At 42.3% G+C, this 24592-nt stretch overlaps 1 protein-coding gene across 2 annotated transcripts in view; it reads left to right on the forward strand.

Annotated features, from left to right (window-relative positions):
* Nucleotides 1-21344, forward strand: part of dag1 (dystroglycan 1) — a 65048-nt gene extending 43704 nt beyond the window's left edge. For both annotated transcript variants that reach the window (XM_074637023.1, XM_074637024.1), the window contains 2 exons: nt 16070-16531; nt 16642-21344. In XM_074637023.1, the coding sequence (XP_074493124.1) occupies nt 16070-16531; nt 16642-18468 (2289 nt within the window). In that variant the 3' untranslated portion in view covers nt 18469-21344. The remainder of the gene's footprint in view (nt 1-16069; nt 16532-16641) is intronic.
* Nucleotides 21345-24592: the final 3248 nt, after the last annotated feature.

Below are 24592 nucleotides of genomic sequence, written 5' to 3' on the forward strand. Positions count from 1 at the left end.
CCCCATCTCCCTACACTCTCTGTGTCTTTGTCTGTCTCCACGGTAAAAACGCCTCAAAGCACCACCCTGGATAACAACCAGTTTATTTGGTAAAACACTGGTCTCCCTCTGCTCTGCTAAACCATCCGAGCTCACACAGATGGGAGATGGTGTGTGTGTGTGTGTGTTCTTGTACTTGCTACATAGTGAGGACCAAAACAAGTTTTTAAAACACGTGACTGAGGACATTTTTGGAAAGTGAGGACGTTTTGGCCGGTCCTCACTTCTTCGAAGGCTTGTTTGAGGGCTGAAGGTCTTTGCACACCAAGTCCTTGTGAAGTGAATATTTACCAGATGCCATTTCAGATGATGACGTTCGCACGGACGGTGGCTCTGAGTGGTCAAACATTTGTCTTTTGGCCTTCGACAGATGCAAAAAACGCAGAAAGTCTAATCTGTTCTGAAAACTTTGACGGACAAAAGTTTCAGAGTCATTGTGTAAACGTGATTGACACAACAGGAGGTCTTAATTATTTCAAAACGTGTGACAATTTCTAACGAAAAATACAGACTTGGTGTGCAAAGAGCTTAAGACTCAGGTTAGAATTAGGTTTAGGTAAAGGTTAGGGTAAGGGTTGGGGTCAGGCATTTAGGGTAAGGGGCTATAAGTTTGTGTTGTCAAAAATATTGAAGTATCGATACTGAATATCCGAAACGGTTTCAATTCTCATTTCCCGCAGTATTGATACACGGGTACCAGCTACGCCTCTGCTCTCTCTTCTCTCCGACAGCGAGTCGACACACAATGCTATTCATATTTAAATAAAAATCCCAAATTTTATGCACTCAATGTTCTGTCAATTTTTCCCCGTGGTATCAAAAATAGTGTCAAATATCGATATTTTTCAAAGTATCGTATCGAAGTTAGAAATTCCAGTATCGTGACGACACTACGATGAGTGTCCTCACAAGGATAGAAGTACAGGGATGTCCGCGTGCATGCGTACGTGCAACAGAGAGAGAAAGAGACAGTCAGTACAAAAGAATAAACACACATACATATGCATATTTGTGGGAAAGTGTTGCTGTGTGTGTGTGTGTGTGTGTGTGTTTATGTGTGTGTGGTTGTCAGAACACATTGACTAGCTGTTTGAATCGCTCCCCTCTTGATGAATGGAGACAGTAGCTTGCTGTTGTAAAGGGCCATTCCCCTCGGGGGCATTTTGGTGGGAAAACTAACTTTCTCTTCTCCTCCCCACTGAGTCCTTTCCTTTCCTCTCAATTCATTATCGTCTCCTCCTTTGTTTTTCTTTCTGCCGTTCACTGTCTCTCTCTTTCTCCTTCACCCTCACGGTCTTCCTGGCATCTTGTTATATTTCCAGTCCTCTCTGTCCCTCCCCTGTTCTTTCTTTTTTATCACTGTCGTTCATCCTTTCTCTTCCACATCAGCAAGCTCTCTGTCTCTCTTTTTTCGGCTTCTGCAGATTAGCAACACAAGCAAATTTTTTTTTCTGCTACACGAGCAACAATTATTTCCCCCTTCTTCTATCTCCTGATGAACTCCCTCCACATTTTCTTTTTGATGGGGCTTTAAAACCCACAACCATCATTGTGTTATTTATCTCTTTCCATTTGCTTTGCAGTCCAGCTCGCAAAACCTTTCTCAAAATTTGGATTCTCTAGGCTCTCCTCTTATAATAGAAGTATTCTCGTTCGTCATCTGCCTCCCTGCTGTCCTGCTTTTTACAGAGAGGCTCACCCTATAAGCCCCTGTAGCTCCATAGCTGTTAGCTGGCAGGGTAGCAGTGGAAAACTGGTATTAAAGAGAGCAGGAGGGAGGAGGCAACCCAAAGATAAAAACACACACACACCAGAACATATGAGTCACTCTAGCTGTAAGCTAGCATGCCGCGATCGGTTTACTGGCACCAAAACGGTGGTGGCCATGTTGCTATGTAATTAAACATACAGCGGGCGAGGCTTTTTGATTCACATGTCCCAAATTATATGCTCCCATAAATTCATTCATAATGTGGAGTTTCTCAGGTTTAGCTGAGAGTTTGACATGTGCCTACTGGAAAACATTCCCTTTCAGTCCGTGTAGAAGGCTCTGTAACTGTTAGTCACATCGATGCCTTCATGTCAGTGTTGGATTTCAGAGCGTAATTTCCATTTGACCTTCAGCAAACATAATTACTGCCAAACTGCCACTGTTTGGCTCCCTAACATCCAGCTAATGTGGTGGTTTTAAAAGAAAAGTATAGACATATTTTGCATCTGCTCACCATTGGAGAGAAAGCATCCTGATTGTTGTTATAGCGTGTCCTTTGTCGCCTAGCAACCACAGGTTTTGGACTGGCCGGTATCCTCTAGCGTGCTTGGTTGCCGCCCAAAGGGGAAGTAGAGTTGCAGCGTGGCGACGGGCTGCTTTCATTGGTTTCCCAGGCTTAGAGATCCAAGCCATACTTGGTGTGTGAAGGTTACAGTAGCAGATTATATTTAGACGCTGGACACTGCGATCATAGATTGGCCTATTAAGGCAATTCTACACAGAGCAATTTGTTGATCATCGCTGGTGTAATAATAATACACAGGCAATGATTCTGTCAGCGACGAGTTCGATGAATGTGCAGCTGCTGTACAGCTGTGTTCAATATCAAACAGTATCATTGTTCTTCCTTGAAATCTCAATTTGGAATGAAACTCCTTCCTCTCATCTTAAACTGCGTTGATTTAGTTGGGAGTGACCAGCCTCCGTGTCCTCTTGAGGCAGCAGCGCCCTGCGTCTCCTCCACTTCAAAAAATAAAAGGCCCTTCTATGTATATCATGTCTCTCATTATCCCTGAGCAATGTGTTTAAGATTTAATGGTTTGTGTCGGCACTATAGCTCGTTAGCCGGATAAAGATAGCTAATGTTTTATTCACGGCATCAAAGGAAAAAGGGGATAATTGCTGACCTAGGGACAAGCGGGGGCTTGGCACTGGAGTTGTTCATCAAGAGGAGAAGCGATTCTTTAAGGATGCACTCAGCCTGTCAGGTTACAGCGAGGAAGACAGTCGGAAGCGAAGCAAGTCTGTCAAATATCTTATTGTAAAGAGCAATAAATGTAATCGTAGTTGAGTTCTTTTTCTTCGCGTCTCAGGAGAAATGATGGGGACTCAACTTAGGATGAAGTGAGCTTTAATTGTCTAATATTGTCCTCCATTGTAGCCGTGTCACAATGGATTTAACAGTGTTCTGATTTGGCCCGCAGCTCCTTCTTTAGAGAACTCGACTATATTATTTCTTCCTGCTTCTCACAACACTTCCCTGTGGATCTAACTCCAGCGCTCATACAGAACTATACGAGTGTTCATTTTTCTGTGAGGTCCTGTCATTTTTATAACTTGTCAGTATGTCCTTCAAAACAGAACGCCGCTGACATATTTGAGCAGCAAGACAAGCGCACGTTTACGTTGTATTTACAGTAGAATGTTAAGGGGTTGTGATTCTTATTAAATCTACAGTAGAGCTCAAATGATTAGTGGATTAATCTGCAAACATTTTGATAAGAAAGTAATAATTGTACGTCAAGCAGAAAGTTCAAACATTACAGAGTTTCAGCTCTTCTTTTTCTTCGTTTTATGTTACAAAGTAAATATCTTTGGGTTTTGGACTGTTGTTCAGACAAATCAAGTAACTTAAAGGCACCTTGAACTTTAGGAAATCAAGTTTTTTGAGATCAAATGATTAATCAAGAAAATGATCAGAATAATAATTAGGGCTGCAACTAACGACTGTTTTGATAATCGATTAATCTGTCCATTTAAAAGAGTTTTATTCAAGAAAACAAAATGTATTCCTCGTGTTCTTGTACAATGCTCTTTTACTACTCATTGGGGATGCAGCCATGCGCTGAGAATAAAAGAGAAATATATATATATTTTAGCTATTTGCCCTTGTTTAAATGTGTTGCTTTTTTGGAAAGAACTTTGAGCTGCATAATGAAAAGTGCTCTTAAGTTTATTATTATTATTTTGAGGCAACAGCTTGGGTCCATATTTAATTCCTGTCAGCTGATGTTATTCACATACACCACATTTGGAATGTTTACTTTTATAACTGTGGAATGTCCACTGTCTCTCCAACCTTATTTAAGCTAATTGTTTGCAAAATCTGCAGATTTTGATGGACAAACGCACAATTATATGTTAATTTAAAAACAAACGTAACGGACAGAAATACCTTCTGTCTGTTTTCTCTCCGTTTTGTGATGGATCAATGTAACCGAACGTTACCGAGCTTTCAAATAGCTTTATCAGGGGACCAGCTACATTGATCCATCACATTTTTGTATTTATTTTTACTTTATTATTTTTTATATATATATATAATTATATAATTTTATTATATTTTTAATCAATTTTAATCAATTTAATCAATTTGTTGTTGCAGCCCTAAAAATAATTGTTATTTGCAGCCCCACTTTGCAACATACAGAGGACAGTGTGAGCAATCGGATCTTTTGCAAAACACAGAAAGAGAACAAACTGATTTCTTTGTTTTAACAGATGCATCGCTTATAGAAATTTGCACCAGTCTTTATTTTTCTGAAATTAAATAGTATTTGTGTGGGCAAAGCAGCGCTCCAAAGACAAACAGAAGTGTGGGTCTGCAGGTGTGTGTGCCCGACTGTGTGCACAAGCTGTTGGTTAGGCTGAGATTCCCCACAAGAGTAAAAATGTAGTCGAACATTTTCTACTAGTGAGGATATTTGGTGTGTGTGTGTGCTGCTGATAGTGAGTAATTCTGGTGGGGCTGCAGCATTAGTCAGAGCTGAAGCTGAGCGTCTGCGGAAAACCAGCCACATGCTGAGACAGAGATAACACACACACATGCTCCGTGTTATTGTTCCAAGCAGGGGTTGTACAAATATCCAGTTGCATGTACATAAAGTATATGCAGTGTGTGTTTTGCCTCTGTGAGTGTGAGCATGCAGTCTTTCAGTGTCTCTGTGCTCACTTTCTCTCCTCTCTCGTTCTCTCTTTCACACACAACATCTGTCTCCCCGGGACTTTTGTTTACACTCTGCTTTATTTTCCTTACTCCCGGAGTCCAGCGTAGCACAGTAGGTAGCGAGCTAGCATTGTGTTCGCTAAGCCAAGACTGCTCCTTGGATGACTACTGCATAGGCGGCAAGCTGTGTGCTCGTCTCATCGCTTGCCTTCCAGTTGTCCTTGTCATAACAAAAACACGCGCGCACACACTCGGTACATGTATTTCTCTTTTGCTCTTGCGTGAGCAACTGACTTAGTGTCTCTGCTCACACACACACACACAAACACGCCACATCTTTCTCTTCTCTCTCTCTCAATCTCTCACCCACACAGCTGGAATCAAACAATGGCCAGCTCCTGTTGGCTCCTGCGTAGCCTTCCATCGTCGTAAACTGCAAGCAAAAGAGAGGGAGAGGTCGAGAGACATAGAAAGAGAATGGGTGGGAGAGCTTTATGAGTTTTGCTGTAGGCTTTGGCAACCAGGTCTACCACAGTGTGTGTGTGTGTGTGTGTGTGTGTGTGTGTGCAATAGAGAGAGAGAGAGCATACTTTAGCACAGGTTTTATAGCTAAGAGCCCTCTCCATCATTATGCTTTAATGACTATATAATAGGGGGGTATTTGTGGTTCCGTGTGTGTGTGTACGTGTGTGAATTAACGTATGTACACACACGATGGTTTGCTCTCCCCCGGTGTAGCAGGAGTCATTTGCTTGTGCGTATGTATCTGTGTTTGCTAGCAAAGTTCTCTCTTTTAGTGCGCACCAGTCACAAATATTTGAATGACTTTGCGTCTTTAAGTCCAGCAGCCCATAATGTCTTCCTTATGCTACTCATTCCTGTGGACGTCTGACACTGCACCATTCTACCTATTAATAGAAAGGGTATGTTTCTCCCTGGAACGAATTTCATCTCTGGGAAATTCCATTCAACTTTATTACGATCCAGTGAAAAACTCAAGTTCCACTCGTATGCTTTTATTTTGGACGTGAACAGGAGGTGTGTGCAGAGTTTTGGATATGCATTGTAGGTTTTATGGTCGAGGAGCCATTAACGCATAATTAAATTAAGCTTTACAATGTAGGTACTGCATAATAACTGCTTGGCAGATTGTCTTATTGGAGAATAAGTTGAAAGGTAAATATTATCACTATATGATTATTGACATTATTGTTTTGATTATATTCAACATGTCAGTTCCTGTTGCTCTCTGAAAGGGTGGGTTCACCCAAATTACAAAATAACATATTTTCTTCACTTACCTCTCGAGTTGGTCCTAATCAATGCAGTTTCACCTCCAGGTTTTGAGACAATCAATCTCTGAGATTTCCGCCACACACCAATGTAATGGTGGTAAATGGGATTTGTTTTGTGGTGCTCAAAGGCAGTGAACACTTCAGGAACAATGCACCGGTTATCCACAGACCTTGCTGTCAGTAGCTTTCATTGGTTTTAAACTGCTTTCTAGCAAAGAAATAGTCTCTAAATAACTCCTGACAGTCTATATTATCCACTTAGTAGGGCTGTCAAAGTTACCACGATAGTAACGCGTTCTTAACGGGACTAATTTCTTTAACGCATTAACACAATTTGTGATTTTTAGCTTGTCGCCGGCTTTATTTTTAAAGCAAGTGACGCTACTGGCATCATATGAAACTAGAAAACCTAAGGATCCATTGGTACCAACCATGTCATACTGGCTTGTCATGAAGCAGGCTTAATAACGCTCCAAACTTATGCTAAATTTTGGCAAGTAAAAACTAGAATGGCCATTTTCAAAGGGGTCCCTTGACCTCTGACCTCAAGATATGTGGATGAAAATGGGTTCTGTGGGTACCAACGAGGCTCCCGTTTACAGACATGCCCACCTTATGATAATCACGTGCAGTTTAGGGCAAGTCGTAGTCAAGTCAGCACGCTGACACACTGACAGCTGTTGTCGCCTGTTGGGCTTGAGTTTGCCATGTTATGATTTGAGCATATTTGTTATGCCAAATGCAGTACCTGTGAGGGTTTCTGGACAATATCTGTCATTGTTTTGTGTTTTTAATTGTGGAATGTCTTTAAAATGTGCTATGTATGCACCTTCCCATGAGATCAGGTTGATGTAATCCTATTGTCTATGTTGTGAAAATGTGAAAACCTAAAAAAAACTAGAGGTAAATTTCATTTTTGTAGTCAAGGTGAACTGACCCTTTACTTTTTTGGGGCAGTGGTGGCCTAAATGTTAAAGAACCGAGCTTGTGACCAGAAGATTGTTGGTTCAATACCCCGGACCACTTGGTTACGACCACTGAGGTGCCCTTGAGCGAGGTAGAGCTGGAGCTGCTCAGTTGCCAGCAGATCAGACTGTGGTTGTACTGTTCAGCTTCCAGGTGTGAATGTGATCAGGGCGTTCCTGAAAAAGAGAGCATTGCTGTCATTGAACCTCTCCTGAATAAATAAAGGTGAATTCAAATTAAATGAAATCTAAGCACTGACAGCATGGTGGTTTCAAAGGAATGTTCTAGTTTTGTTTGTGTGTGTGTGTGTATTATCTTTGGATAACATGTGGCTGATGCTGTGGGAGGGTTGCAGAGTTTATGAGAATTTATATGAATCAAAAAAACAAATTTTCAAATCCCCAAAGTTTTCCATTGTTAAAACACTGTTGTTGTTGTTTTTTTGTGAACACGTTGACATTTCAGAGTTGCAGGGCTTGCAGCAGGCCTCCCTGCTCATATATTTCCCGTTCCTAGATTGCACTGTTAAGGAGTGTGAATGGGCCTGCTGTGGACCGGGGCCACGGATGAATTTTTAACGGTAGAAAATGGGCTTTAAGATGGATTTCCCCTCGTAAACATCCGCCTGCCTTTTGGTCACACAAAGCCCCCCCACCACCACCGCCACCACCCTCTCGTTCTATAGCTCTTCCATCCATCCATCCCTCCATCCCTCCTCTGCGACTCATATTTTCCACTGGAAACACTTGACTATGCCAGCAATTCCCTCTACGCTCTCTCTCTCTCTGTGTCTGTATGTAACCTCTGGGTTACTCTCCGTCTCGCTCCACTTTTCACCTCCCCTTTTCACATTACCTCCCCTGCTTTTTTCCTCCATCATTCTCTTTTTATCTTTTCCCCTCCTTGCCCATCACTCCCTCCCTCTTCCCCTCTGTCCTTCCTACCATGCATCCTCCTTTCCCCTCTCTCTCTCTGTTTTCCTTCCTCTCGTTCAGCTCACCACGCCGCGTTTCATTTCACCCCAAGTTATCATATCACAACGGCATGCATGCCCAGGCTGCACCTCCTCTTCCTCCTCCTCCTCCTCCTCCTCCTCCCTCACCTCCTCCAAAATATGAGGCTTATCTGTCGAGCTGTCAGCCTCGTCCCCGGTAACAATGCTCTCCTTTCTCCGTGTTCTCCTCTCGCCGCAACAATGAGCTGCTTTCTTTCCCCCCCGAACGCCGAGAGACTCGACGCCTCCTCATAATATCTCTATGTTAAGGAGATCTCTCTCTCATTCTTCTTGGTTGACCTCTCTCTTTCTTTCTCTCCGTCTCTACTTCTGCCTCTCCGGCTTTGTCAATATCCCCCCGTCTATCTGACTGTCTTTCACTCGCTGTGTTCTTTCTCCCGCTCTTTCTCTCCTCAAAAGAGCTCTGTGATTGCACGTCTCCTGGGATAATAAAGACGCGTGTGTTTGTGGAGGTGCAACACTATATACACATGTGCAGAATTACCAGGTCATGAGTGCACGAGATGTAAAGAGCGCTTGAGGGAAAGGAAGGTGCGATTGCAAAGCTGCAGTATTTCTCCAGCTTAATGAAATGATATACGTCTTTTTATGGTTTTGGCTGCGATCCTAAACCATATAGAGTAGCAAAGTGAGAATAATTTTTTCCGGCTGATTGGGTTCCAGAAGTAAGAAGTCCTATTAATTTTCCGCATAGACAGTGTTAAATGAATGTCATTTGGAGCACTTCCCAGACATGGATGGGCATGAAACTCTCTCCTGGTTGAATCATCACTAAAATAAGATCAGCAACTGCTTTAGGAAATATCTGCTTCTTTGATTAAAACAGAAAAAGTCAAAAGGTACAAGCCTTTAGACATGAAACCTTAAGGAGAGTCAAGTACGAGCATTCCAGTAAGAAATGTCCAAACAATGAGCTTAAAATTTGTTTGGCTACGCTGCTAACGGCGGGCAGAACCTAAAGACTATGCTTTGTAGGAAGAAGCTATTAGGGATGCACCGATTTATCGGCCGAACATCTGTATTCGCCGATATTCGCCTTGTTGACCGATGGCAGTGGCTGATGTTTTCTGTTGTGTTGAATCAACAAAAGTCGGCCGTGTGGGAGAATTACATTGTTTCGGAGAAAGAGCCGCGACAAGAACGTTGTGTTCAATGACAAATGATTGAGCAAAACAACGGCTTACAAGATTTATTAAAATCAATCACTGCGGTCTGGATGAGAATAAACCTTGTGTGTGCGTAATGTCAGTCCAATGAGGGGTGACGCAACGGCCAGTACATTACAGTGGGAACATCCTCCATGCTGTGCAGCAACCTGTTCTCCATATGGGGATCCAGTCCCGGGTGAGCAGCATCGTAGTCCCGCAGCTCCACTGTGGGTCCATCCAGCCCAGACAGCTGAAGTAGCGAGGCCCGAGTCCGGGCTCTCCATTCATTCCCCTGCGGCGTTCTGCCGCTACTAGTCCAGTAGTTAATCGATCTTGGCTGGCGTCGTTCTCTATTAGGGATAAAAAAATATAAATGAAAAATGCTAAAATGGGTTGCCAAATATCCTTGGGCGGACCCTGCTAAGTGAAGTCTATGTGTGAGAAACACTGCTTATCTTTCTAATCGCTTTTACATTTACATTTAATTTATATTTCCCAAAACATTTTTTTTTTCTTTGGCTGTGTACTGAAACAGAACACAAAAGAAAAAGGTTTTATTAAAGGTTGTTTCATAAATTTTAATGATTGAATTTGTGCTCATTCAAAGACAGTGTAATGAACTACTGAATGAACAGCTCAGTTATTTTTAGAATGAAGAGGTCTTTGTTTCCCTGGCACAAAAGGGGAATACCAACATCGGTATTGGTATCGTCTCAGAATTTTGCAGTCGGTGCATCCCTATAACTTATTCAGGAGTTTAGTTGTTTTTCCAAAATTCTGTGTCAATTTTGCCCGGGGAGCAACTTGAAGTGCAGCGTTTCGCTCAAGGACACTTCAACATAGAGACAATAGGAGTCGAGGAATCGAACCGCCAACCTTGTGGTTAAGGGATGACTCCCCACCCCCGCTCCACCCACTGAGCAGCCGCCTACAGAACATCGACGATGTTTCAAATAGGATTTTAAAGTAGAAAATACTTCCGTCACCAGCAGCTCCTCCCATCTCTCAACTCTACAGATACTGCTCTGACATTGGACGCACAATCTGTGACATTAACCGTCATCACGGAGGCTGCTTTACTATCCGTCTTTGACTCGGTGTCCGGGCTGTAGCGCCGTCTCACTTCAGACTGCAGCTCCTCTCTGACGGAGGACTGTAACTCCAAAACAAAACAGCTGAGGAGGCAAAGAGGGAGCTGGAGCAGTGATGCAGAGTGAAATAAGGATGATGCCAGTGATATGCGATAATGTCTCCTAGTGTTTCATGCCTGTCACTCACGCAGACTTCAAATACGTTCTCACCCGAGTTTGCCGCACCACGGTGCCCATCAGTGGAGCTTATAGCGCCGATAGTCACGGTGGCTTTATGGCTGACGTTTGTGTCTGCGAGAAAGAAAAAAAAAAGATGATCAAACAACCCCTAACTTTGAGGAGATTATCATTATTTCGTTTTAATTAACAGTCTTTTAAGTCGGGGGGTTGAAGGGGCAAAACGGATGTGGTTCGCTGCTACACTCACGCTGGGGGTGACAGCCATGCTTAGACCTCTTTATACATGTCATTGATTCAGTCTTTAAAAAGGCTCTTATCTTTTAGTGGCTTGGGTTTTTAATGCCATCAACATTAACATTCATTGTACATGGTGCTTAAAGTAATTCTGTACCTCCTCAAAAGCCATATTAACTCAAAACTAGTCTGGGTTTGGACCTTTTTTTGGAGGAGAATAAGATGTGATTTCACTGTCAAAGTCCTCGAGCAAGGCATATAACTGGTGCCTTAAAAGGTTATCATACGGCTCAGTGAATTAACTGTGGTGGTTGCTTCTGTATGTTATGTCTTTGCCCCGAGTTGCCCTTGCCACCACCTTTAATAGCTTCCCAGAAAATAGTTTAGTTTCCTTCCTTCCTGCTGCCTGGCCCTCTGTGCTTCTCCGAATAAATCTTCCAAAACGCAGGGTTTTCCCTGGCTGTTTCCGAGGGGCTCTGGGCTGTAACCTTGCCAGCGGTGTGTGTTGTGCGGGAGGGAAAAGGGAGGCTAGAGGAGTCGACGAGAGCACACGATAACCTTTAGGGCCAAACATCAAGCTCTCTTGCGCTGGAGCCTTGTGCCAGGAAGAGATATGAAATATTTTTCTTGACATTTTGGGGGGATTTGATGTATTTTTCATGTTCTTTTAGGGAGGCAGGAAACTACAAGCTCTCTGCTGGGTTCATGTAAAAGGCACTATTGTGTTTTTGTTTTAACGCTTACTGAGTTAGGGAACACTGACTTTGAAAACATTACTTCTGGTCTGTAGCTATAGGGGAGCATATAGGGTTTTCAATGGCTAACCTATCACAACTGGAAGCTGTACAGTGCAGCCACAGTTCTTCTATGTTCAGTTCAGACCCTTCCTTGTTCGGTGCTTGTGCATACGTTGTCGGGGAGGGATTCAAACGGCAGCTTGTTTTTCTGTTTCTTGTGTTATTCAGAAGTTTCTCCATAAATGTCACACCATGTGGTACAGCATGCTGTTCTCATACACGGTTCGTAGCTATACCTATGAAAAGTAATGCACTGCAATTCATATATATCCCACAAAATCAATTTGTATGTAATTCACGTCATCGTGGACCAGGAAGCATTAAGAGCAACAAACGGCCCGGTCTGGGTGGATGGGTGGGGCAAAAAACACAGGACTTTTTCTCAGGAGACCTCTGTTCTTATCCTGTGTGAAACCAGAAGTCAATGTTTATTTGTCACGTAACTTCCGTACTGAAGTTACAGCACTTCCAGAGTTATTTTAACCCAAACCGAGATCTTTTCAAAAAACTTAACCAAGTTGTTTCCTGTGAAGACGGAAGTCTATTTTGAAAAGACTGTATGCATGTAGAAAGCAGAAATTGACACGTGTTGCTGGACATTCGTAGGAAAATGCACCAAAAATGAAGAATAACTTTCTTAGATAACTTAACTTAAGATACCATACGAACAGTTGTATGAGGATACGTTGGGTACAGCGATTTTGTTTGTTGTTAACTTGTGATATTTTCACCCCCTGTGACCAAAGTACCTGATAAATGATTTAAGTGTTACCTTCCCCCCCCCCCCCCCCCACACACACACACACACACACACACACACACATATTTAATTGGCTGCAGATGAGGACGCAGTTTAGTCATTTACAGAGCAATTATGACAGCTATGATGAGATTACTGCCTAGCAACTCACTTGTCCTTCATTGTCTCTTTGTGATTTAATTTGCAATGCCATGTCAAGAGGCAATTGTTTTGAACTTTTGAGGCTGTGGAAGTCTGTGACAAATTAAATCAAACATTGCTCGAGGAGCCAACATTTGAAGACGCATACGTATTTTTGTTTCTTGTTTTCCATACAGGCTAATAATATGCCATCAACAGTTTCAGTGATATTTGGGGTATTTTCTGTTGCCAGCAGTGGACATTATTTCCTGTCGGAAAGAAAATAGAAAAGACTGACGTCAGTTGTAACAGTCCTATGTTCCTGTAATCTATAATTATCTAGGTGGATTGAATTGTAAATAATATTTGTGTTTCCAGCCGTAATAATTTCCGAGCTGGTTTTCACAATCTCGGCCAAGAATCATGACATGTTCCTACACCGCCACCCCAGAAATTAGCTTTTATCTGCCTTTGAAAAGCGCTGTCACATTTTGATAATGGCATTTTCAAATGATGACGGCAGAAAAGAGGGAAGCAGGGATACAGGGGAAGGGCTAGGTGTCAAAAGAAGACAGGGGGAAAGGAACAGGAGAGGGAAATGATTGAATATGAGAAAAGGAGGCCAAAAGAAAAGCCAACGTATCCTCATTTTTCATGCGTTTTCCTACGAATGGCCAGCAACATGTGTAAATTTCTGCTTGTTACATGCAGACAGACTTTTCAAAATAAACTTCCGTCTTCACAGGAAACAACTTAGTTAGGTTTAGGAAAAGATCGTGGTTTAGGTTACAATAACTCCGGAAGTGGCGTAACTACGGAAGTTACGAGACAAATAAATCAAGGTTGACCTCTGGTTTCCACCCTACAGTAGGGATGCACCGATCCGACTTTTCTGTCGCAATACTGATAGCGATACCTGGGCTGTGGGTATCGGCCGATACCGAGTACCAATCCAATACCAGTGTTTAATTAATAAGCTGTATGCCTCACTGTATGGAAGTGACTGGGATCATTCTTTTATGTGTAAGGTGACATCAGGCTTGACTTAAATATTACTTTCTTGACATGGTAAAACAAAATGTGACCAACAAACGCATATATATAAATTTACTGCATTTTTCCTTTTTATTAAAATAATAAATTGTATGCCAACAACTTGGTAAAAGAAAATATCAAAATTAGCAGAAATTACAATTCAAGTGTTAACCTTTTTAATGCAGCAACAAAGTGGTCAAAAGTTAAACAGGAATTAAAATTACAGTATATAATGTATGTAGTGTATAGACATAAAAATGAATTGAATAGATGGTGTTGGTATTGAGTCAGATCATTCTCAATATTAATGAATGCACACAGAAATATTCACAAATGTATTTTGTGATTTATATATAAATGACTCTCCACAAAAATATTTTTCAATGCACACCAAAATAGTAACCGTTGAATGTAAATGTAAAAAAGAAAATCCACATATAAAAAATAAGGTTCACAAATATATATTTGATGCACACACAAATATGTATTGTTTTAAATAAATTTAATAGAAATCCAAAAATATGTTTTCTAAAAGTATTTGCAATTTTCATCAAAACCATATGTGGATGTTGTTACATTTAAATACAAACTGTTGAAATGTATCGATTTGTTTGGAAGACTTTACCAAAGCTTTACAGCTGTCTGGGTGGCCACATGTTTACCGTATGTCTGAGTGAAAATGCACACACAGTTTTCTATGTGTAGCCTTGCGTGTCCGTCTTTGCCCTTGTATGTATGTGTGTGTATGTCTGCATGCTGGAGAATGCGTGTGCTTCCCTGTGTGTGTTTATGTGTGCGTGTGTTTTCCCCCGACGCTGCCTACGTGCTGGTTAGAGCATTAATGATGTGTCTAGGGAGCACCGCCTCTACATAATTTATCAACCAGGATTTATTAGCTGCAGAATTAACTTGTAGGGGCTGGGGAGCCCAGGATGCATTTGTTCTTGTTTTTTGGATTTATGTGTGTGGATGCGTTGTCACTCCCCTGTGATCCATTTCTCTCCATCAGCCTCCTGCCACGGGGACGTCCCCAGTCGTATAATTGGCCAAGTTATTTTAATTTTAGTCGGGTATAAATTACAAATCAGAGTACTGCTTTTGAGTGTGTCTGTGTGTACGGAGCAGGGCTTCGTGGACGCCAGTGCATACCATGTTGCATAGCCACAGCAGTGAATCCTGCTGATTGTTGTTTATAGCACGCATCCCTGCCCTTTATTTCTGCATCTGTCTTCCCCTTCACACTCTGTCAAAAATTGTAAAATGAAGCGTCAGTAACAGATCATTTTAGACTAGGGCTGTCAAAGTTAACGCGATAATAATGTGTTCACGGAAATTTGTTTTAATGCCACTAATTACTTTAACACATTAACACAATTGATCTTTCGGAGGTTGTACCGGGCTCAGTTTTAAGATACTGGTATCATATGAAACTAGAAAACCCAAGCAATCCATTGGTACCAACCATGTCTTCCTTGTTGCAGAGGAGGCTAAATAACGCTCCAAACTTGCACTCAATTTTGGCGAGGAAAAACTAGCATGGGCATTTTCAAAGGGGTCCCTTTACCTCTGACCTCAAGATATGTAAATGAAAATGGGTTCTATGGGTACCCACGAGTCTCCCCTTTACAGACATGCCCACTTCATGATAATCACATACAGTTTGGGGCAAGTCATAGTCAAGTGGTTGCCGCCTGTTGTTGCCTGTCAGGCTTGAGTTTGTCATGTTATGATTTGAGCAAGTTTGTTATGCTAAATGCAGTACCTGTGAGGGTTATTGGACAATATTTGTCATTGTTTTGTGTTGTTAATTGTTTTCCAATAATAAATATATACATACATTTTCATAAAGCAAGCATATTTGGCCACTCCCATGTTGATAAGAGTATTAAATACTTGACTTTAAGGTACATTTTTAACAGATAAAAAATGTGCGATTAATCATGATTAAATATTTTAATCGATTGACAGCCCTATTTTAGACAAAAGACAACATATCGGAACACGAAAACACAATGAGAAATGAGAAATGCAAACTGTGATGGTGACATTAAAGTTGAATATAAACACCAACAAAAGCAAAGGTGCATTGGTGCATACCATACCAATTGAAGCACCTGCCCTTGAATCTGTTTAATCGTTGCATACTGGACAAAAAAAAAAGGCAACTGCCAAGTGCATTACCTATTTCATAAGCAGTATTTCATAAGCAAGCATAACCTTTTTCAAGCTTTTTGTGTGCGAGGCCTTCGATTTCCGTTTTCTTCATTCACTTTTTATTTTCAGAATGAACCAGGATGATGATCAACATTCATAATGCATGTTTTATCCCATCAAATCAAATAACCCCCCCCTTTGTTTCTGTTCATCTTAAAGTCATTGATGATTAATCATCTCCCCTAGTATGTATATTTAAACATTTGTCAATTAACTTTCTGCTTTGTTTATCTATCAGATCACAGAGATGGGTAAGGACTCCCTCCCAGCCTGGCTGCACTGGGATGCCAACAGCAGAATCCTGCAGGGTCTACCTTTGGAGGAGGACAAAGGCGTCCATTACATCTCGGTATCCATCTCCAACCACACAAAATCCTCCTCTTCCTCAGAGGTGTTCTCCATCGAGGTACACCCTGAAGATCACTTGGAAGCAGATTCAGCCCAGCTGGCGTCCAACCAAGCCTCCACTGAAGATGACATCCAGCCATTCATGTGCGGCACCGAGGAACCAGTCACAGTGCTGACGGTGATCCTGGATGCCGATTTGACCAAGATGAGCTCGGAACAGAGAGTGGAGCTCCTCGACGACATGAGGAGCTTCTCTGGGGTGGGGCTCCAGCACATGAAGATACTCCCTGTGGTCAACAACAGGCTGTTCGACATGTCTGCATTCATGGCTGGGCCCGGGAATGCCAAAAAGGTGAGTTGATGTGCCAGCGAATGCTAATGAGCACACAAGTATGTGGTTTTATAGTCAATAACATATCAATTGGTGGATGATTAAATGAACAATTCTCAATGTCTCCCCAGGTGGTGGAGAACGGCGCTCTGTTGTCCTGGAAGCTCGGCTGCTCACTGGACCAGAGCACGGTCCCAAATATCAACAGTGTCCAGGGTCCTGCAAAGGAAGGCACAATGTCAGCCAGGCTGGGTTACCCTGTGGTGGGATGGCACATTGCCAACAAGAAACCCCATGTCCCTAAGAGGGTGAGGCGCCAATTAAACAACACTCCAACACCCGTTCTGGCAGTGGTTCCTCCAACAACTGTAGTGGAGCCACCAGTGAGGATTATTCCAACCCTCTCATCTCCCTCTATTGCTGCACCAACCGAAAGCTCTGCTCCCCCTGTAAGAGGCCCTGTTCCCCTACCAGGCAAGCCTACAATCAAAGTCCGTGACTCTATTGCCCACACACCAACCCTGGCACCCCCTCAACCAACAAGGATAGTGGAGACCAGCAGCACCATTCCTATCCAGCCAACCATGACCAGACCTACTTATGTGGAGGCCACTGCTACACCACCTGCACCTACTAGAAGACCTACCAAGAAACCTAAGAGACCCAAAACCACACCGGCGCCCAGAGAGCCAAAGACCACCACACCCAAGCCTTCCAGGCGCACCACACCATCAACTGTCGTCATCCCGGACCCATACAATGAGAAGCCTGTCCTGCGCAACCCCATCGACCAGGTCAATGCATTGACGGGCACCTATTTCGAGGTTAAGATCCCATCGGATACATTCTTTGACAAAGAGGACGGGACAACTGACAAGCTGCGCCTAACTTTGAGGCAGAATGACAATGAAGCGGTTGGAGAGGGCTCCTGGATCCAGTTCAACACCACCAGCCAACTACTCTATGGCCTGCCTGATGTCCAACACGTGGGAAAACATGAATACTTTATGCATGCAACGGACAAAGGTGGCCTGAATGCAATTGATGCTTTTGAGGTCCGCGTGAACCGCTGGCCCGTCAATGACAAGACCCCTGTGATCTTCACAGCCCGATTCGAAGGTGAGCCGCGTTCAATAACAAATGACATCCACAAGAAGATCCTTCTGGTCAAGAAGCTGGCGTATGCACTGGGAGACCGCAACAGCAGTACAGTCAGTCTACGAAATATCAGCAAAGGGTCCATTGTGGTGGAGTGGACAAACACCAGCCTCCCGCAGCAACCGTGTCCAAAGGAACAGCTCGCAGTCATGAGCAGGACGCTCGCCAGTGCTGATGGAAAGCCTTCACAAGCTTTCAGGTACTCTATGGAGCCTGAATTCAGACCACTGGATGTCCAGGCCAAGGGAAGGGCAAGCTGCAGAACATATTCCTTCATCCCACCGAAAGAGATCGATATAACAGAACCTCCAGCAGTCACTCCAGCTCTGGGAACAGGCCGGCAGAGCACAGATGACGTCTATCTCCACACAGTCATTCCCGCCGTGGTGGTGGCAGCAATCTTGTTAATAGCAGGTATCATTGCAATGATCTGCTACAGGAAGAAACGGAAGGGCAAGCTGACCATCGAGGACCAGGCCACCTTCATCAAAAAAGGTGTGCCTATCATCTTTGCCGACGAACTCGATGACTCTAAGCCGCCTCCATCTTCCAGTATGCCCTTGATTCTACAGGAGGAGAAGCCCCCGCTTCCACCCCCTGAGTATCCCAACATGGCAACGCCAGAGACCACTCCCCTCAACCAGGAGCTGCTGGGGGAGTACACAGCTCTGCGGGACGAGGACCCCAACGCTCCTCCCTACCAGCCACCGCCTCCCTTCACCACCCCCATGGAGGGCAAGGGCTCCCGTCCCAAGAACATGACTCCCTACAGATCTCCACCTCCCTACGTGCCACCTTAAGACTTGTTTAACCCTCCCCTCATAGGGTGGAGGGTGAGGATGCCTGAGGAACTGTGACGGTTTCCATTCTGGTGTTTTGTCTGTCTGGACATTTACAGGGAGAGATGACAAGAGGTGCTAAAGTACAAAAGGGGACTACAGGGGACTTTGGTTTGGGAGGGGGCGTAATGAGTCAGGTGGGTTTTTACACTAGACATATGGGATGATTGGTTGAAACAGCTGGGAGGGACTACTGTTTTAGTGGTAGCCCAGCTACTACAGTGGCCTAAGACAAACAAATTCTCGTCACATTGGCTTTTGGATCGACCAGTTGGTCAGAAGCGACGATTGGGAGACGTGCTCTCCCTTCCCAGCATTACATTTTGTTCCTCTGTTGATTTAAAATACTGGCTTTTATTTAGGTTTTTTTCCTCATCATTATCCCAAGGTTATTATTCTTTTTTTTTCTTTTTTTTTTTGGGACTGAATCGTTTGCCTAACAACTCTTCTTTTGTGTTGCTTTTAAATAATACGAGAAGACGGCGAACTGCCATCAGACGACTGCGGGCAACGCAACTCGTGTTTTTAATAAGGAGCGCGAGATTCTCTGTATATGAAAAAAATCTATCACGAGGATCTCGAATCCCCCCCCCCCCTGCAGACGACACAAGAGAATGGGAGGCCGAGGCGTGTGTGTGTGCGTGTGAATGAGTGGGCGGGTTTATTCAGATTCAATACGGTTTGCCTTTCAACACTAGCTGTCTGTTTCTACCCTTATTCACAATGTCTAGTAAAGATGAGAATAACAAGGTAGCCTAAAAAAAGAGTTAGAGCATAATAAATATTTTGTTTGTTTCATTGGTTTTAAAATTCACTGTATATCTGGAAGATAGATTGTGTTATATTTTTTTGGTGGTGGAAGAAAGCGGGAAGAAAGGGACTGCCTCACTAAAATAACCTGCAGGAGCTCTTTATTCCTGTTCTCATGTAACAATAGCTTAATTACAGTCCATTAGATGCAAATCTTACCTTCCTTTTAGTTGGCCTCAGCAGATCTAACATGCTCAATAAGATGATGATGAGGTTAATGTGAGAAAACATGAATTTCTGTTTTTATCAGGGATGCACCGATCCGACTTTTTCAGTCCCGATAGCGATACCTGGGCTTTGGGTATCGGCCGATGCCGAGTACCGACCTGATACCAGTGTTTGATAATAAACTGCATGCCTCACTGTGTGGAAGTGATTGGATCAGGCTTAACTTAAACATTGTTTTCCTAACTTTGTAAAACAAAATGTAACAAATAAATACATAAATAAAATTTTACTGAATTGTATTAAAATAATAAAATCGTACACCTGCGGCTTGGTGAAAAATCTTCAACAGGAATTACTATTCAATTGTAAGCCTTTTCAATGCAGCAACAAATTCAAGTGAAAACTTGAAAAATTCCAGTATATAATATATATTTTATACAAACAGAATTTAATTAAATAGATCGGCAACCGATACCCGATCCAGCTATTTGACTCGGTATCGGACCAATATTCGATCCGGTATCGGTGCATCCCTATTTTTTATATAACTTAAATGCGGAGTTTGGTGTAGATTTGGATGCAAAATATATAGTTTTATGCAGATTTCAGTTAATGCAATTTGACCTCAATTTGGCGACAGCGTTACCTGAGGATAGCAGAAGTACAGTAAAAGTCAAACGCCATGCCCTTTTCTACATATATCCAGTACCTCCCACATGTACGCAAACAGGAAAAGGACCCCCCTCAGTTTATTTTAGCCCAGGGATAATTATTTTTTTATGTAATGAGGCAGTTCTTCTCCCCAGTCAGAGGAGAAACATTGCGTGCCATGGAGACTGTCCCAGACGGGATTGTACAGCTACTCACATTTTAGAGGTCACAGAGGAGATGATTGAGGCAGGGATTTCGGAGAGAAAAAAGAACCTTGAATTCCCAGCAATTAGCTCGCTGAAACAACGGTCGATGAAAATCTCCCTCTAATTTTTTTACCAAGTTTTTGATACAGCCTCAAATTGTTTGATTATTAAAAGAAAAACATGATTAATGATTAGTCTTCTGTGATTTGTAAAATCTTAGCCTAGAAGTTCGATTATGATTCAATTATGTACACTTTCTCTTCTTTTTTTTTTGTCATGGGTCACAATTGTTTTATTTTATTGTGTGTGTGTGTGTGTGTTTGCATATCAAAAATGTATCCCCCCCACTATACAAAGATGGAATGACCCATATTTTATGTAATCACAAATTTTATTTTTATGTCCTTATGTTTGCTAATGAGTTTCAACTGAAAGTGACCCTTTGCAATAATAATGTAAGGCGCAGTCCACTCAGTGACTGGTCGATGCAGGCTCAAGCGAGTGACTCGTATTGTCATAATATTGCTGTTTTTTTGCAGGATGCCAAGGCTTTTTTGCTTATCAAGTGTGCATTGTCATAATAAAACCAACTGGTACGTTTAAAAAAAAAAAAAAAAAAAAAAAAAAAATCTTCATTCATGTATCTGATTTCCCTGCTGGTTCTGTTGGGAGTTTTCCGCCTATGGAAAAATATCTTATCCTGTCATACTCTCCGATCAAACCTGACTGATGTTTATGGATGAGGTTTTTGATCACTGTCACTTTTCTACTGCTCCCGCTTAGCCTTGAATTGATAAATCAATATGTCTGAAGTCCACAAGAGGTTTTCCCTCCCTAGACGGCTCGCTGCCTGGCAACCATCTACGGTCTTTGGGGCTTATTGAAACGGTCGTACTGCTGTCCTTTTTGTACTAAATTATTCTGCTATTGAATGACTAGTTGGACTATCCAGTTTGAAAGCTCTGCCCATTAAAAAGGCTATGCTGTGAAAACACCCTCTCAGCTCCATCTCTCTTTCCACACATTGCATACAGATCATTCGCATTGATTACTTGAGAGTATTGATTCAATGTAAACAATTTGTCAGCTCTGTTGCGCCTCTGTGATAATTCATGACAGAGTTTAATTTGGGAGTAGGGGAAGCAATGATGAACGGATTCCCAAGACATCGCTAACCGCTAATATGGACAACAGTGATGACAAAGATTAATGGAGCATTGATCTTGGTTTGATTGAGACAAGATGTGAGGTGGCTGAATGTGTATTATGACAAGGTCCTCATCTTTCAAACTAAAATCAGTAGGGCTGTGTATTGGCAAGAATCACTGTCAAAGTTAACTCGATAATAACGTGTTAACGCAAATTAGTTTCAATGCCACTAATTTCTTTAACGCAACTTGCAATTTTGCAAAGTGAAGATCAATTGGTACCAACCGTGTCATACTAGCTTGTGAAGGAGGTTAAATAACGCTCCAAATTGACAGTAAATTTTGGTGAGGAAAAACTGGCATGTCCATTTTTAAAGGGGTCCCTTGACCTCTGACCTCAAGATATGTGAATGAAAATGGGTTCTATGGGTACCCATGAGTCTCTCCTTTACAGACATGCACACTTTATGATAATCACAAGCAGTTTGGGGCAAGTTATAGTATAAGTATAAGTCAGCACACTGACAGCTGTTGTTGCCTGTTGGGCTTGAGTTTGATTTCCAATAATAAATATATAGCCTACATATATTTGCATAAAGCAGCATATTTGCATACTCCCATGTTGATAAGAGTACTAAATACTTGATAAATCTCCCTTTACACATTTTGAACTGATTCAAAAATGTGATTAATCGCGATTAACTATTGACAATAATGCGATTAATTATATTGCGATACTGCAAGTAAGGCGATATATGCGCAATCACAACGGTGGGATCTGCATTTGCATTGATCAAGTCATTGTAAAATCCAACATCATAGTAGGCCTACTACTTTGAGAGGGCACATGCACTGAGAGGGCGCATCTCTTTGCAAAATAAATTAAGTATAGACCCTTTTACATCCGACGTCATGATTAGCTTACGTCACGGGGTTAGATGGAGGCAAAACAAAGGAAAGAGTGGGCTAAAGTTACACATCAAAAATGTCATCTTGTGTGGTTGGGTGTCACAATAGATATCGCATACATATGAGATTACAAACTGTGATTTGAGGGTCTTGCGAGCTACAATATCAGTGAAGCATTTCAGAGAGGTTGAATCAACACATCTCTGGCCTCTCGGTCTTCATGGAAACTGATTATGTGCGTAAAAGTTATTTTTGAAAGTAAAAGGCTATTGTATTTCATATTTTATATCCATGATATTTTGCCCTTGCCCTGTAGACCACTACTCTGACACTTATACAGTAACTTTAGAATTGCATAAGCAAATTCTCTCAGCCAAATGTGCTGAAAATCTGATTGGGGATTCTGGAAGATTATAGATGTGCTGAGGTTGCAGTTTTACAAGACCTAATCAGTCGCCTTCAAAGTAGCAGACAAGCTCAATCTATCACAGGGACGTGGCTAAAATGATTTGTAGTGCCACTTTGTCTGTATCCTGCAGGAGCATCGCATCACAGAGAGTCAACTTTATTTTTTCTCTATTTGAGATAAATTGGAGACTACACATAGTCAAACCCAGATCATGAGTCCTGTTAATGTTCTTTGCCCACAATAAATGATGATAGGCAGCTGATTGTTCCAGTTTACAAAGGCTTGATTACAATTGCAAAGTTGATGTAAGACACTTGTGGATGAGAGGCCTGGGTTGGTACTTTATAAAGCCCCTCAGAATAGCAGAACTATACTTGGTAAATCCAACAATAGGAGGACTTCTCAGAATAGAAGCACCAGAGTAGGATCAATTATCAGACTGCATGACTGTACACTCAACATTGACTCCATGTTCCCTGGAAACCATGTTCTCAATGTTCCTATTCTTAGATACAACACAAATATTGGTCTGAATTTTATGACGGTGTATTAGGGCCATTGTAGCTAAATGAAAATAATTATGGTTAGTAAGATTAAAGTCGTAAATGTACAAGAAATAAACTTCAAAGGACTTAATGTAAGAAAGAAATTGCTTGTTAATAGTGACACCTGTGGCCGTTAAGTCAACGCCAGTCAGTGTCCTGTTGCTCGCGCTAGTGCTCGCACTACGTAGACGTGAACAAACGTCGGTCAAATCAGTGAGGTGACACACACGAGGCTTAACGTGACTGACAGCTAAAAGCACAATATCACTATATATACTATGTTAGCTGACCAAACGAAGGTCCCTCCATGAATGGAAGGCCCGGTCGATGTTGATCCTAGTGTCAACTTTTCCTGCTTCAGCCTCCCGACCGTGGTCAGAAGGAACAGGGGAGACACCGTAGTCTTGGTCTCCTGGGCCGAAGTCGATAACGTTATTCGCTCCGGAGTTAACCCCCGTCACCTCACTCAGTAGCAGGGAAACAAGACATGGAAACCTCCGTTGGTCTGGAGGAGCTGCAGTGTTTATTTTGGCACAAACTGCAACTTCCACTGTACATTCCCTTGATATTCTCAGAGCTAAACTGACTCTTTTCTGCTACGCTGCTTGCTTGTTTTGCCGCTGCTCACCCTCTCTTGCTTCACCACTCATTCACCACGTACACACACACACAACATTAGTTTTCTCCCAACGTCGGTCACATTCTTGTTTTATAAGACGGGCTTCACTAGATATAACTTTGGTTTTTCTGTGCTTCAGTGGAGTTTGTGTTGGAGTCTGAGTTGTGGTGGGGGCTGGTCGTTTGTTGGCATTAGAGGATTTCTAACCCAACATTACCTATGTTTGCACACTGGTGCTGAAAATAAGGCGCGCTTGACGTGACAGCTGTTTGATTTTTCCCGGAAAACACGTCCCAGTTTTTTCACATTAAAGTAGTCTTCAGGCTGATAGAGGAAACTCAGAAAGTCGCGGAATGCCTATTTTTTAGGATGGGTTACAACCTGTTCACACATTGGTAATAAAAAACTGATTAAACGTATATTTTATATGTAAAAAGTTACACAGTCCCTTTGAATATACTCTGAAATTAAAGTGTTCAATTTACGAGAAACAACTTACACATTCGCGAGATTTTAAAGTCGTAAATTTGTGGGAAAAATAGTGGAGTCCAAAACCATGGTAATAACAAAAAAAACTTACTATTTTTTAAGGAACCACGTTGCTTCACTTTGTAATGTTG

This window comes from Sebastes fasciatus, chromosome 1 (genome assembly GCF_043250625.1).
Source record: "Sebastes fasciatus isolate fSebFas1 chromosome 1, fSebFas1.pri, whole genome shotgun sequence".
NCBI classification, from domain to species: Eukaryota; Metazoa; Chordata; class Actinopteri; order Perciformes; family Sebastidae; genus Sebastes; species Sebastes fasciatus.